Source organism: Anabas testudineus, chromosome 6 (genome assembly GCF_900324465.2).
Source record: "Anabas testudineus chromosome 6, fAnaTes1.2, whole genome shotgun sequence".
Classification (NCBI taxonomy): domain Eukaryota; kingdom Metazoa; phylum Chordata; class Actinopteri; order Anabantiformes; family Anabantidae; genus Anabas; species Anabas testudineus.
The window spans coordinates 22,654,628-22,670,721 of NC_046615.1; the positions used below are offsets into that span (position 1 = coordinate 22,654,628).

The following is a 16,094-nucleotide window of genomic DNA, read 5'->3' on the forward strand; positions in this document are numbered from 1 at the left end:
GACGGTTGGTTTTCTGTCATTTACGTAACATTTAGTCATTTTGTCCAAAGTAACTTACAAGTGAGAGTCAAAGTCAGGGTAAGTGTAAGGAGGTCTAAGGGCCACTACTGGAGGGCGGCGATGTTACCACTACACCATCTAACTGTTAGCTTTAATACAACACCACCCGCTCTCTGTGGGTTGTGTTTGTGTCTTTGTCTTAGGAGCTCCAGTTATTTTTCCCTCTCACCTTTTCCATCGTTTCTCTTTAAGTTTATGAATCAGTTTCATCGAACTCTGGGATTCATGTGATTTTGTTGAAACGCGGACTGTGAGTGGCGCTGATCTGTTTGCACCACTTTGTGTGAGATCGTTCTGCACTGTGACCGTTGAATGAGTTAATGGAAACAATCTTTAATCTTTAAGCCTGACTTATCCAGTTCTTCTAAGTCCCTTACTTGGGTTGCGTGACACATGAGCCAGATGTACCTGGACCTTCAAGCTTAGGACATTTTGTTACACAATGATAAGAACAGCTGAGTAACTGGAATGTTGAGGTGTCCTCTGATACCCGGATCTAATAAGGACTAGAAATGGCCGACAGCGGTTTCAGTTTTACCTCAGGTTATTTTCACCCAGAGAAATGACTGACACAGCAGATTCAGCCTGAATGTTCAGACATGCTCAGATGAAGATTGTATCACTGTCCCCAAAACAGACGGAGGTGTCACATCAAACCTTCCCCTTCGAGGTTTTAGAGAACAGACACAAGCGAAAACAACTCTGCCAAAAGAAACATAATACATTTTACTAAGAACATGTCCAATTATAAGGAGAAAAATGAGCGTGTTTTCTGCTTTTCTGCAATCACAGTAGACGGATGGTTTGTTTTAAAGCCTCAGAGCTTCCACACTATGTAGAAAAAGAAACACCTCGGGCATTATTAGTCATTATTCGCTCAACATTGTTTGTGTCTTCTCACAGTAACAGGCTTCATAAAAGCAGGTAAATGAACATAATCACTTAAATCCAGCTGATTTTTTAAAAATCATTCAAACTGAACCCATTTTTGCAAAACAAGACACTTAAAAATAACTACGACACTTTCATATATTGTTTGTAGTGCTCTAGCACAATTAGCTGCAACAAAGATCTGCATGGCAACGCTTTAGTGCTTCTATTTAGAATCTATTCAAGGTGTATAACAAACTATAATATAATGTTGAGTGGTTTCCTCCAGAAATAGCTGCTGCTTTATAAACAGATAGAGATTTTTAATATAGTAAAACACTACACGAGGTTCAGGTGTAAGTAGAGTCTGAATTAATTTTTGTATCTGCATCAAGAGAACATTGTTCATTAGAAAAGTATTTTATTAACGGTGAACGGCATCTTTCTGTGGATGACACTGAAAAAAGAAAACTACTGTATAATCCAACATCAAGCTGAAGTTGTATGTAGGAGCTGCTCTTAAAGCTAAATGTCAACAGTCAGAAGGTAAACTTTATTCAGAGATGTGAATACACAGGAGCTGAGTGGTCAGACAGCTCGACTTCCACTCTTCAGACTCTCTCTGCCGAGTTCGTTCAGTTCAGCTTTAAGCACAGGTGAGATACTCAGTTGCTAACAGGGCACCAGGCCACAGAGAACCAAGTCCTGCTTCATCACACAGACTCATAAAAATAACAAATGAGGTACCAGGCTAATTATATTAGTGGCAAACATTATAACATGTTCTTCTGCAGGATAAATCATAATCAGGTTATGGATAATAGGACGTGTGTCGGCACGCTAACAGCTCAGGTCACAGTGATCAGTAGATTTAAAAAAAGAATAAACTGAGTTCCATGCATTCTGATTATGAGGAGATCCTGTCATCTGTAATGCTTACTCCTGGAATGACAGCTTCACTGTGCTCCATCAAAACGATGAGTGAGCGAACGACAAAATAGATAAAAAGAGCAGTTTCAGTTCTATGACAGCAGCAGGAGCGAGCGATGAGAGCCGAGCGGCCGGTTCAGTGAAATACTGCAGGTGAACCACACCTCTGAAGTGGTGACATTAATTCTGAGCTTAATGTCTGACCTTTCTGCCTTTCCTAACGCTGAGCGATTTGGCTGTAAAACATATTGAAACCGCTCCAGTAATTGTGATGTAGACCCAGGCTGTGCACTGTGAATTGTATAAGAAAGAAAAAATATTAGGTCATAAAAAATGGCTCCTCGTTACTGAAATGACAGAAACATGAACAGATGATCTCAACAGAAAACAGAGCGTTTAGTTAATGAGTTAATGTTCATCAAACAACCAGAAGCTCCTTGTTTTTTCTATTAACCCATTAAATGACTTCTTAATCTCATACATCCTCATCATGACTGGTTGACATACCGCAGGTGAACTTGACGGTGGTATAACTCAGATTACTGCTCTGTTCTGGTTTTGTGCATCACTATGTTCCTGCGTTGTGCCAATTGTGTGGCAAAGAAAAAAAAAATACAGATTTAGTGGTTTCAAGCCCAGAGGCAACTGTCAGTTTGATGGAGGGTTGAGATCAGTTTGATCTCTTGTGTTCAGTGTCAGGTCCAGGATATAGTGGAGCTGTAAAACAGCAGATTCTGCCTTGTTTAAAGTCTGGTTCTTGACTGACTGAGGAGCCAGATGCACATTCAGGAGTCACCTATTCCTTTTTAACACTGTGTAACTGCACTTGTGAGGGTGTCATTTCTGGAGAGCTGTGTGCAGCCACCGAGGATAAGCTCGCTGCTGGGTGGTCTGTAAATCCCTCCAAAGTGTGGAGCCGCCCTCTTGTTAAACTGCAGCGTCTTGTTTTACATGTGTTAAATACAAAGCTGCAGCATGTGGGTGTGCACGGTTTGGAATCGTGTAAACACACGTTAGCCGAGCTGATTGTCAATTAGTTAAGATCCGTAATTACCTCCTTAAGGAGAAAGGTGTAATGAGAAGAGTGAAGAGTGAACGTAAAGCATCCAAACAGTATAGAACTGTTGTGAGGCTCAGGAAGCCTTTTATCTTCTTCATGGTCCAAACAACTCAACCACCAACAGTCAAAGGTGTGGGTCTGCTGTGCTTCCTGCAGGTAGCCTGGAGCCTGTAGCCCTGAGCGCTGATGAGCCGCAGTTCTTTTTCTTTTTCTTTTCAGGCTTCTACGCCTCAGACCCAGCGACGATCAGACTTCACACAGAAACTTTATACAACTTTTTTACATATGCACTTCTGTTCCCCAACACCTGTAAACACACTTTGATGTGTAAAGTCAGTGCATTTCTCCTTTAGGGGAATCAGTTGTTTACTTCCTGTGCTTAATGATAACGTTTGCCCTCTTGGTCACTGCAAACCATTACTGCTGGAAACCTGCTCTCTTCCTCTGTCGTGTGTAGGAGTGACAAAATAAAGGTTCCCAGTGAAACGTGGCTCTGAAACTGGCCTCGTGCTGATCTCTGTCCACGCTGCACATCTTCATTTGTACATGACATTTTCACGAGGTTGTACTTGTGACGACGGGGCTTTCTACTTGATGGAGGTGATGGAAATAGGTTTTCTGTCATACTGTTCAGTGTAATTAATTAGTAATCGTCTGTTGCTTTGTCAGATTCTCACCACATAATTTATCAAGCTGGATGTCTATTTGTGGAGCGAGAAATTCAGTGTTTGAGAGAAAACCGAAGTGAAAAATTCACTGTCTGGTCTGAAATGAGCTCTAAAGTCAAATCAGTTCTTGGACTCAAACATCTTCACACTCTTTCAAACGTTGTCTCTACTGACGTGAGTTCTGAGCATAAATAGAGGTTTTTATATTTTGAACACCGTCCTCACCATGGGGACATGTGGAACCTTCTCAAACTGACATTTATAAATTAATTTTCTAAAAAGGAGACCTAATCTGAAATGGACTCAACTTGATCCAGAATGGGGTGGACCTGAACTAATCAGATGACCTTTTAGTTCCTGCTATGAATCTCACTTACTGACATTTGCAGTTGCAGCAGCAGCCGGCTGTGTGCTGGGTGAGTGCCGGCTGCAGCTGAGCCCAACAGAGAGCGAGAGAGCCAGAGAATGACTAATAAGCACATCAGAGGGTCCGGGCCCTGAATGCAGCACCGGCTGCCCGAGGAGGTGTTCACATTCACTGGCAGGTAGACGGTGAGAAGTCTGGGACGCTGGGAGCGAATCACGCTGCTTCCATACATAATGAACCAGGCTTTGATATTCAGCTGAAGGATCCCAGAGAAGATTAACATGCAGCTTCCACCCACAGCAGCTCCTCCTGGGAATCCAGCTCCTCTGACCTCAGCTGATGAGCTACTTTATCATATTAATATGCTAACAGTGATATTATTAGTGTTATGATCGGCATCTACAGCCACTTCACTCTGCCAGAACTATCTGAAAGAATAGAAATCACATGTCGGTGAGAAACAGAAGCTATATTTGTACCTGTAGGTGCAGGAACTCCTGCAGATTTCATGGTTAAAATAATCACATGTGATGACAGGTGAAGCCAAGTGTTATCACAGCTATCGGGGAATCATGAGATCCTGGTTTTCCACTTTCGAAGAATGAGACTAGCACGTCTCCCTGTTTCCAGTATTTCACTAAGATAGACTTACACTGGGCTTACACAGATTCAGAAGTCCTTCAGAAACATCAGATTTTTGTTTCAAGTCAGCAGTTTCCTCGTGGATGCTTTCAGTGTCTCCAGTAGCATTTTGGTGCTGAGGAGGATGAAGCTGTGATCAGTGACATACTAGAACTGTGGATTACATGGTGCATCATTTACCTGTAACTCAGCCACAAGTGCTTTTTACACAAACCTCCACTGTATTAGTGAGAAGGGGGCCTCGGCTTTAAGACCCCTCTGCCTCTTTATACTAAACTAAAAACCTGCAGTTGCTTCCGTTTTATTCAGCTGCTCTAAAAAAGCGCAGCAGCGATTAGCCGTGCTCTGCTGCTTCACTTCTGTGAGCCTCAGACCTGGAGAGAACGTCAACATCAGTAGCTTTCTTTCTTTAGTGTGACGAGGAAAAGATCATTTAGAGATCAGATATAACCAGTTTACAGCACAGGGACGAGATGAGCACTAATGTGTAATATGTAATCTGAATTCTGACATGAATTATATGTCAAACTTACTTTTTGTTAAAATGAAATTCCAAAGACACTAAAATAACCAGGCTCCGCACCAGGTGCTGAGTGACCTGGTGCTGGACAGTCATGTTTTTTTTTAATTTGTGGAGTTCCTACCAGACAGCAGTCGGGTTGACATGATTTCAAAAGCGGTATCAATTTGTCAGGAATGAGCTCGTGCTCGTCTTAGAGCTTCTTGGTAACTTTATCGATCTGTTCTTGGTGAGCTCTGAGTCGGCCCAGACGTTGGAGCTCGAGTTATAATATAAATGCTGAACTATGCTCGTTGGCTCTGCAGCTGCTGTCTGATGGTCAGTCTGGAATTCATGTGTGGATTTTTTAGCGTCTTGCTCCTCTGCACATTTATACATTTATTGCCCGACATGAAAAGAAATGTGGAGAAGAAGAAGAACAAAGATGAGTAAACTGAGAGACGTAGCAGTATGTTGGACATTTATCAAGAAGCTTCTCTTCTCTTCAAGTATTTCACAATTTGACTGTTGCACAAAACTCACATTTCAGTTCAATCTGTGCGTATGTGGCAAACACAGCGTCAGCTTCTTTGTCATTTGACTGTTAGAGTCATGATCCCGGCTCCAGTTCCTGTTCCATGCTTTTATTTTGGTCACCTTCCTGTTCTCCACCGTATCTTTTGTCTTCTGCTTCATCAAACCACCCTGATTGTTTCCACCTGAGTCTACTTGTTCCCTCTTCAACTTGTCCTCTGACAGATTGTCAGTTTTCAACTTGCTCTCCACGTTTTGACCTGGACTTTAAGCAGATTCAGTTTTCAGGACACCGACTATCTATTCTTTTCACTTCTCTCTATTATGTCTTCTTTCCTGTGCCTCCTCTTCCACCTCCCTCCACCCATACGGGTGGGGTTGTGTGTATCACACCATTAGTCCTCCTTGTATAACTGGAATAAGAATTGCATCCAAATTCCTGGCAGGAAACCAAGAGCAATCTCAGCGGACACTGGGCTCTGCCAAGGTTTCTCCTTTTCACCAAGTCTATTTGATTTTCATGGACAGAATCTCAACAGGCAGCATAAAGGTGGAACGTGTCCTGTGGGGGGCTCCGGACTGCTTAACAGTACGAGATCACAGACATTATGATCTCAGTGTCTTTCTCTGCAGAGTAGCTGGACTCATTTTTAAGAGAACATCATCCAGGTGCCGTCTTGACACACGTCTGACTGATCAGAACACCTCCTCAGCTGCTGGAGGTGTTCTGGAGCTGCCAACTAAGAACTCTGAAGCAGACCCAGAACACAGTTAAAGGATAAAGTACCTCATCAGACCACTATTAATGAATCCACATGTTGAGTGTTTCTTTATAACTAGAACTACATAAAAATAATCTGCACTAATTGATTTGTGTGAATATCATTGAAACACTCTGCAGTGTACAGGGAATTGTCTCATCGTGCAAGTTTAATTCAAAGTACAACTGTTAATGTAGCTGAGTTTTGTTTTGCATATTACGTCGGAGGAAACTGATGCTTTCTTGTTTTGAAATCTGTTCCCTTTGCCATGTTGTGCCAAGCTAGCCGTGTGACGTGGTGTTAGAAAGAGAAAAAGGTTTGTCCCAGTTCTTCTGGGACAAACCTGTGGGCTGCAGTGTCCAACATGAAAATCAGAGACTAAAACATCAGAGCCACAACGAGTCTGTGATATTGTTGGTTTATCAATCGAAACTTCCTTTCACCTAATATTCTTGTTGTTTATTAGCTGCCCTCTCCTGTCCTGCAGCTGGCTGCTGACATTCAGATTTGTTATTTGCATGCTCCAGTTTCATCCAGACCTCAGCTGCTCTCAGATCTGACTCCCACAGTCCTGAGCTTTAAACCAGTTCTGCTTTGATCGAGCAGGAAGGTGGCATCCAGGTCACAGAGGCAGAGCTCTCCACAGTCACAGGATTCAGTCTTCTATTAACCTCCTGAACTTTCATTTCCACCTTAAACTTCTCTGTTAAGAATATTTAAAGTTAGAGGGATCTCACACTGAGTGGAAACAGTCCACTTTAACTCCTGTTTGCACTGCCTGGGACCCACCGTGCACGCGTTCCTCACACTTCTACCCATGTTCTACATGTCGTGTGCATCATGTTAGACACACTTCCCAAAATCTAAATATATAGAATAAATAATAAAGCTTGAACGTTTCAGTCTTCGTCTCATTTCACTACAGATTTTACTTCCTAGCACTGCGGCCGGCCGTCTGTCGGCCTTTCAGCCCTTCTTGTGTCGTCAGGCTCTTCTGACCTTCACACTGCTCGTATTGTTGGTTTTGTAGTAACAGCTTGTGTCAGAGAGGCCACATACATCACTTCAGAGCTTGTGCTTTTTCTCTCAGGCCCACAAATGACTTTGTCTGTCATACATTTTCATAATGGCTCCGTGATGCGTCGCTGGAGTCGCCGCTGTTGTTGTTTTGGGCTGTTGGAGGGAAACTCGCCATCTGTTGCCATGTTTCCTTCCTCCCTCTCGGTCCTGGAGATTGAACGGAGCACCACACGGAGGATTCCCCGCTGTCAGTGCGGCACTCCGTCTGAGAGGCATTAACCCAGGCCTCGGCTTGTGCGATCCAGTTGCCATGGTGATGAGGATGGTCTCTGAGCAGTGGTGGTCGTAGGCGGTGTTGTGTGTTGGGAGACTGTGCACAGGTGTGTTGTGACACATGATGCAGGGCGGGGAGGGGAGGGGAGGGGAGCATGGCCTGTGTGTGGATGAGTGAGCTTAAGTGAGAGTACCTCTCTGAAAACTGAGCTGAGCCGATGCCTCGCCCTGCTGCAGCAGACGGTTGGGTTTTCCCCAAAACGAGATTTATCAGCATCAACGCTGAGGATGAGAGGGAATACAAATGACACTTCACTGCTTCCTGTCACAACTGCAAGCAGATGCTCTCCGCCTGTGTCTCCATCCAACCGCTGCTTCCAGCTGGTGCGCTGATGTCCTCTGACTAGCGATGCCTTTCAGGTCTGAGGGCATTAGGAGAAGTCGTGGTGACTCTGAGGGGTTCGTACTTTTATCAGCTCAGAGCTTCTCTCGTGCTGCTCAGAGTCTGTTGCCAGACAACAATGTTCAGAGACTTTAGAGGAGTGAAACCAGCAGGATGAAAATAGGACTGTGTGAGGGAAACATGCTTCCCCTCATCTCGAGTGTAGACTACACTCAAACTAACAGTTTTCTCTATTGATGTGATGAGTAGTGTGTGTGGTGTATGGTATAGAAAGATGGGAAGGTTAGATGTAGCTTGTATCACAGTGGAGCAGCTACTGACCAATGAAAAACACCAGCATCACTATGTGTCTCAATCCACTGCTATAAAAATCAGCCTGCAGAGAAAAGTCTACTTTGATGTATTGTCCAGTATATTTGATGGTAATTCATGTCTAACAGGGTCAAATCTTATTTACTGTATATAACCTATAATCAGACATTTGCTTTACAATCTGAACAAAATACAAAATCTTCAGATTAGACGAGGATAAATTTTACTATTTACTTTTTAGTTATAATAAAAGATATAGTGATCTAATAAATGGTGATATATCAATGCATCAATAAGATCATTAAACATATTCATGTTAAATTCAGTGCATTCTGAAATGAGTCATTCTCCATAATGAAAATATATTCTGCTTTTCTTTTGGCACTGTAAAAGTACTTTTACATTATTCATTCAGCAGACGCTTTCATCACAAGGAGGTCTTTCTTAAGGAAGTGGAGGTTTTTAACCCCTGGTCTCCCACATGGAGAGTGCCTGTAATGTGACTTTCTCTAAGTTAAAGATGTGAGTCCTTCTTTTACCACTGATATGAGCAGGTTGTGCTGCATGAGTCGATGTTTGTGGCAATAAAAAAATAAAATACAAAAACATTTCTTCATTATATTGGTAACAAATGTCGAACAGATCATTTTCTGTTTCTTCCTGAACCTTTTTGCTGTTGCAGCACTTGATGGTTTGTTGTTTTATAACAGAGATATATGTTTATTCAGTCCAGTCAGAATATGGCGAGTGGACAATGGACATCTGACGGTGGATCAGGTCTCTAAATGGTTCTTTCTCTCAGTAATGAGTCAGTTACGCTGAGACCCTTCACAGGACACTGCAGATAGAGATAACACAGAGGATCAATAAGCTCGTTCTGGCTCATAAATGCAGCGCAGAGCCTAATGATGCATTCAGGGGTCGTCTGTCAAACAGAGACAAGGAGAGTCCTAGTGTGTCTCTGCTCTTCTGTTGAGGCAGAGATTAGCAGCCTTATTAATTGTCCAGCTGTTAGTCCACTACTCAAAGCATTTCATTTATTCAGCTCAGTAAAAAAGGTGAGAGACTGGGGGGCTGTCAGAGCACTGGGTGTTAGTTTTATTGTTTAACTGGCTTAAAAGGGGGAAATTTGTGTACTGCACGTGCACATTGTTCCTAATTCCAATGAAATGCACATTTTTTTCTCTTTAACTTTTAAAGCTGTTCAGTTTTTGGTAAGCTTTTAATTTGAAAATCATCTAGTGTAACCTGTAAAACTGATCCACGTGTGCAGGGTAAAAAGGTTCAAATAGTGACCAAGCTGAGTCGATCATCTGAAGACCGATAGAGTCCGGTTCTATAGATCATCAGATTGGGTTTATCTGAAGTAAAAGGTGATCCATCACCAAATTACTGCAGATAAACAGACACCAGCACAGGAGATTAAGAAAATGCAGGTGGCAGATATTTGAGCAAACCAATGAGGGCGTGCGATTAGGACGTCAGTGGGTGAAAACACAAATTAAAAATGTTTTGGGGAACAAATAGATTAATCTATGCAAAATAAGTGAGCAACAAGTGTCAGATACATGAATTATTAATGTGTGCTCTTAAAATTAGTCAAATGAGTCAGACAGGCGAAGCCAGACTGTCAGCTGCAGCATTTTGGAGCTGAGGTTCCTACAGAGACTGAATGTGTTCAGTCTGATGCAGAGTGCTGTGCAATAAACGGATGAACCCCCGAAACTAACTATGTTAAACAATGATGCATTTACTTTATACATTTAAAAACTTACTTCAAGCTGCATTTTATGTTTTCACTGGAACCCTTGGAGAGCAGAGAATAGTTTTCCTGTTCTGATTGATGGAATAATTCATGGAAATGTATTAAAGCTGTTGTATGGTTAAAGTTTTGTTGTTATATTTATATCTCACATTATAATTCACACTATTTTGGTCAGGAAGACTCAGCTGTGACTTTAACATTGAATTTTGTTCATTTGTTAACAACTTAATTGTACAAACAGCAGAAATGAGTTCTTACTAATTAAATCATAATTGGTTCAATCCCCTTCCTTCCTGTTCAATTACAGCATTGTTGAGGCACAAGTGAGTAATTCAGGTGTTTTGAGGACGAGTGATTATTTTCAGGGACAGCTCACAATAACAGTTTAGGAAAACGATTATTTGTAGAAAGAACTGTTGTTTTTCAAGCTGGAATTAGTAATGAAGCAGTAGAAACTGAAGCTAGGCGCCTACCCCATGGCCTCCTATTAAAACTCCTTCTGTTTACTCCTGAAACATTAGACTCATTTATAATATTTAGAATATGTTACATCCACAGGGGCCCTGGACCATTAGACAACGGGGCTAAATGAGAGTCCAGTAGCCTGAACTGTACCATGATGTTTCGTAATACAACACGTATTAAATTTATTCGGACACATAAGTTGTTGCCCACTCTCCTCATTGCACAGCGCAGGTTACCGGGCCGTCAGACAAACTGTGGCTAAAAGTATCTGTGTTTGAGTTTCAAGACTCTACAGAATTGAACTACAGAATCAAACATGAAACAGAAAAAGATGAAAAAGGAAAGATAACTCAGTTAGTGATTACTTATTGAGGTGTCACTGATCATCCACTCCCCCCCCCCCTCTGTCTCTCTCATCAGATGTACATCCAGACGGCCACGCTGACCGTGTCCCTCAGCCTCAGTGCCTCCGTCTCCCTGGGGATGCTCTACATGCCGAAGGTCTACATCATCATCTTCCACCCCGAGCAGAACGTCCCCAAACGTAAGCGTAGCTTCAAGGCCATCGTCACAGCTGCCACCATGACCAGCAAGCTGTCGCAACTGGCAGCCGAGCGCCCCAACGGTGAAGTGAAGACAGAGCTGTGCGAGGGCGTGGAGGCCAGCGGTGAGTGGGGGGGTGGGGGTCATGTTTATTATTCTCTGAACAATGGTGTAATAGGAACAAGAGTCAGTTTCACCATGTGGAGGTGAAGAGTTAGCGTTAACCCTTTGTACGGTAATGAGAACGCATCAGGAAGCCGACTGGAGTTAATTAACACGTCACCTGAGACCAGATCTGACGAAGCCAAAGTGTCTACAGCTCAGAGCTGCACTTCAAAGCTACTTCTCAGCGTGTCAGCAGAAAAGTGTGAGATGTTGGATTGTTTACTCATCGGAGCAGTGCTGACTGATCTGCTTTATCTAACAAGCAGCAGCTCACACAAGGCTGAACTTCCCCTTTTATCGTGCCCAGTGTCTCATGGGAAATAGGAGGAATCACAGAGATTCCAGCTGCTGTTGACCTATGAAAGAGTCCCTTGTAACAGATTAGGGTTGAAATTTGGTGCAGCTGGTTAAACATAGTGTCCAGTTTAGGGACCTCAGAACCACTTCGCTGCTTTTTTTTAGATGATGCTCTGTTGACATTATCAGATCGTGACGTTCAGCACTGAGGAGGTTTGTAGCTGAGTGTGAGTGACAGTCAGCATCTCCAAGTCTGACGCCATTGTTCTTAGTGGATTTCTCTTGGGTTTCCCCAAATGATGGAATATAAGTTGTTGTTCACATGTTGTATTGGATCATTATGGTGAAACTCATCAGCTCAGTCTGCTGCTAAATAATCGAACCACTGAGCTGCTAAAACTTCTGACTCTTACAAAGTCACGTAGATGTTCAAGAACCAGACCACTGGTCATTGTTACTCAGCTCACACTGAACCTCAGATGACAGGTGGTGATAAACCGTTTAAGAGTCGTTGGAAGTTAAAGTCGTTTGTCTGCTGAGAATATCTGCTCAGTGTAATTCATGTGTGACGTTCACTGACATCTGATTATCTCAGTTTTACCTGCAGAAGGTAACAGAACGTGTCACTTTACCAACCTGCTGTTTTCTTTTCTCCTTAGTGCCACCAACAAAAACCACGTATGTCAGCTACACCAACCACGCCATGTGAAGAGATGTGAGACGAACAATCTAAAGGATCAAAGCAGCTCAGACGCTGAACCAACACATCCGTGGTGTTTTTATGTTTACAGGCCGCAGGGATCGAACCTGAACGGCACCAAAAAACCTTCAAGGCTCACAACTTCAAACCCTTGGAGATACCACAAAGAAGCAGGAGCCGAACTTGAAAGACGAAAAAATTATAACAAGAAACAATAAATACAAAAAGAAAGTGTGGGGACCAATGATATTTGTTGTTATTCTAACTGTATGTTTAAAAAAAAAAAAGCTTGTGGTTGTGAAAATTTCTGGTTCTTGTCTCATGTCGTCCGTCCGTCGACCTGCATTATGAGATGAGTCCGTCGCTGTTTTCAGCTCAATGAACAGTAGCTTTTGGTTGTGAAATGTCTAAATGCCATGGTTGAATTGAAGCATGCCCGTTTTTATACAAATGATCTATTTATAATAAAGGAATGTTTCAAATCTCGGTGCCATGTTTGGGTCTGTTTCAGGGACACGTTGTTATTGTTCTGTAATGAGAGCAGAAGCTGGTACAGCAGGTTCTGTACAGTCAGTGTGGTTCATAACATCCATAAATCGCAGGAGTAACGTTTTATTTACCTCAGGTTTTTTATCAGGGATACTCTCGAGGACCTCGGCTGAAAAAACTGCGACTCCGAGCCAGAGGCACCAAAACATCTAACACAACCCGAAGGGGCCCACGGAAAATCACAATCTGATGTGAATAAATTAATGTTTTAAAAGGCTCAACGCACGAGGACTCGACTATAATTAAACTAAAGTGAGGATCCGATTTCTTCTTTTCTCCCACGCTGATCATCAGCAGTCGACAACCTGCAGGTTCGCTCATCAGCCATCATCTTGGACATGTTGAGACACAGACCTGAGACCAGAGACAGCAAAAGGAGACTGGATCCACTTGATTAGAAAGAATTTGGACCCAACCTGATTCGGATCCCAGGTCAGGTGTTAGACCTCTACCCCTAGAGAGCCACAGCCCCCCTTGTTTTTCTTCCATTCCCTGCACTGGGTGGCAGGGAAGTGTTCTTGTGATCTCTCTCTGTTGTATTTGAGCCTCTCACCCTCAGTCAGACCCAGATCAAGCTGCATTCTCCTGATGTTTAGATAAATAATCAATAGTTAAATAGGAGTTAGCACTGAGGGCAGTGAGTTAGTGAAAGTACTTAGTGGCCTGTTCCTCAACATACATGGTGACCAACAGTTCAAACTTGTTTATTATGAGATCAGTTCTGCTGTGATGGAGCACAGAGGTCCATCAGAAGTTCTAATACAATACATATGATCCAACATGGGAAGAGTTTAAGTGCAGGAAATGGGAAGGGGCTCCATCTGTATACTTTCCGATTTGACCTTTAACATTACACAAACATGAGTCTGGCAGGAAGCTCAGCACAGTGTGCGCCTCATTACAAACTTGAAAAGGAAGACAGTCGATGTGATCAATGCGTGCAGAGGAACAGGAGAGACCAGATCAATACGAGCTGCCAGAGAGAACTCCTCATGCATGTAATGAATATTTCTGCATCTCTTGGCAGCGAAGAAGAGAACAGGTAGAGTCTGAATGATGAAACCTCCCGGCGTCCTGCTTTTATTTCCCTCGACGCCGCTCTCATTTCTTGCTTTTGCAGCCAACTGAATGAAACAAACCACCTCACTGAAAAAAAAAGAAACACTGGCGATGAAACGGTTCGTGTGAATTTCTCCACAGGTTTTGATGTCGGCTTTTCTGTTTGATCAGGTGGTCGCTGTCCTCACACTCAGCTGTTTAACACCTTCAGGTGTGAGTTTGCGTTTCCTCCTTTGAGAAGTCTGAGCTCACTACAGAGAGCTCCAATTGTTAAATGGTAAATATATGAAAACAAGTGACTATCGAATAATTATAAACCAGTGGAACTCTTTCTGCTCAGATTCCCTTTTCTTCCTTTAGGAAGTCAGCTGAGTGCGTCACACGCTATTTTTAGAACAAACTACACCACTCACAAGTAACATCAACCAGTAGGTCAGTGGTACTGTCAGTAGTGGGGTGAACACCAGTACTTTTAAGTACTCTACTTAAAGCTGCAGCATATTATGCAACTACTTTGAGTGTTTTTAGTAGAACTATCCTCCTAAACCTCTGTCAGTGTGGAGCGCTGCTGTTTAACACAGAGACTTCAGGGATTCTTATTGATTAATACGTGTTGTAGTTTCTTATTCATTGTAATTTCAACACACTGACCAGCTGAAGGGTGGAGCGAACGTACTGGAAGGAAGCTGAGTTGAGGTAACTGGACCATAACTGCTAAAGAATAACATATTATAATTTATGACTTGTCACATTTTCCCAGCAGCTTAATTACAGTCTCAAAAATACATTTAGTCATTTGTAGATGCTTCAATCGTGGGCAGTTCATGAGTTCTGGTTAAGAATATGTTCACAGAACACTGACCTCCATCAACCTGACAGGAGCAACATGATTAACATCCAGTAATAAGAGTTAGTAATGAGCAGTAATTCTATTTGCAGAGCTCAGTCTGAGGGAGAACCATGTGAAACAGAAATGTGACAGTCTGAACGCGTTCCCACAGAGGAGGAATCAGCCGAGCAGATTGGCAGGAACACGGGTTGTAGTATTTATGAAGACACTGCCAGGAAGTAATCAGCTCCAGGGTGAACGCTGCCAAAATCATCAACAAAAGGAAAATTAAATTCAGCTCACTGAGGTGTCCAAAACAAAAATTGAAATAAAAAGACAGACTGCTCCCTGAAACTTCGACTGAAACTCAGGGTTTTTAATGTTTCAGTGACGTTATTATTTCTGCTTACATTATGTGAACCACTCTCTCAGTCTGTTGAATACAACATTACCTACATCAGTGCCGCGCCATCTGGGAATATGAGTTGAAATGACCTGAGAAGCTCTTGATACTTCACAGTCGCATACAGTGGATTATAGCTGATTGCAGGGATGTGCAGAGTTTCTCTGAGAGATGATGTTGTGGGGTGGCATTAAACCGTGTGACTCCTGAAAGTGACGTTTCTGGATTTGGCTGCAGGACAAAAACACAATACCAGTAAATGCAGTTGCAAGTAATCAATCCATTAAATATACTGTACAAACAATTGGCTGCAGCATCCATCTGCTCGTTATGGCCTGACACACTGTACCGATGGTAAGTGTGCGTTCTAATTATTGTTTTCACAGTGAGCACGTGGACAAATACGAACTCTAAACGCCACCACGTACGAAACTAAAACGATTCATCAATTCCTGAGGTTTGGTTTAAATTAGTTAAGAAGAAAAAAATCCATGATGGATCCATGACATGTTCTTAAACTGCAGGTTTGTTCATATACTTGAGTTCTTACATTGATGAATCCCTGTGTCCTCTTAGTTGATGACAATAGGTGTTAAGAAGACATTTCTTCTCCCGAACGGTTTGTGAGTGAGACTCAGTGGCTCCAGCAGGTTCAGCTTCTCCCTCTCTGCATATTATCGTGACTAAACCAGTGTGACACCGTCAGGAAATCCTGCACCATCAGCTTAATTGGCTCTCTGACAGAAACACTGTGGGTTTTTCTCATTACTAAGCACTTTCATCCAGCTGCTGTAGGTGGCTGTGGGCTCAATTACTCTGTGAGAGTTTACATTGTTTTAATGAATCTGCATGTTGTTGCAGAGACAAGGAAGATACGTGCAACCGCAGATCAATTCAAACAGGCTTCAGTCACTGTGAAG

At 42.6% G+C, this 16,094-nt stretch overlaps 1 protein-coding gene across 1 annotated transcript in view; it reads left to right on the forward strand.

Moving 5' to 3' along the window:
* The window catches only part of grm8b (glutamate receptor, metabotropic 8b), an 88,162-nt gene extending 75,816 nt beyond the window's left edge, over window positions 1–12,346 (forward strand). The window contains exons 10-11 of the mRNA XM_026366588.1: window positions 11,050–11,296; window positions 12,294–12,346. Of these exons, the coding sequence (XP_026222373.1) occupies window positions 11,050–11,296; window positions 12,294–12,343 (297 nt within the window). The 3' untranslated portion in view covers window positions 12,344–12,346. The remainder of the gene's footprint in view (window positions 1–11,049; window positions 11,297–12,293) is intronic.
* The last annotated feature ends 3,748 nt before the right edge of the window (window positions 12,347–16,094 follow it).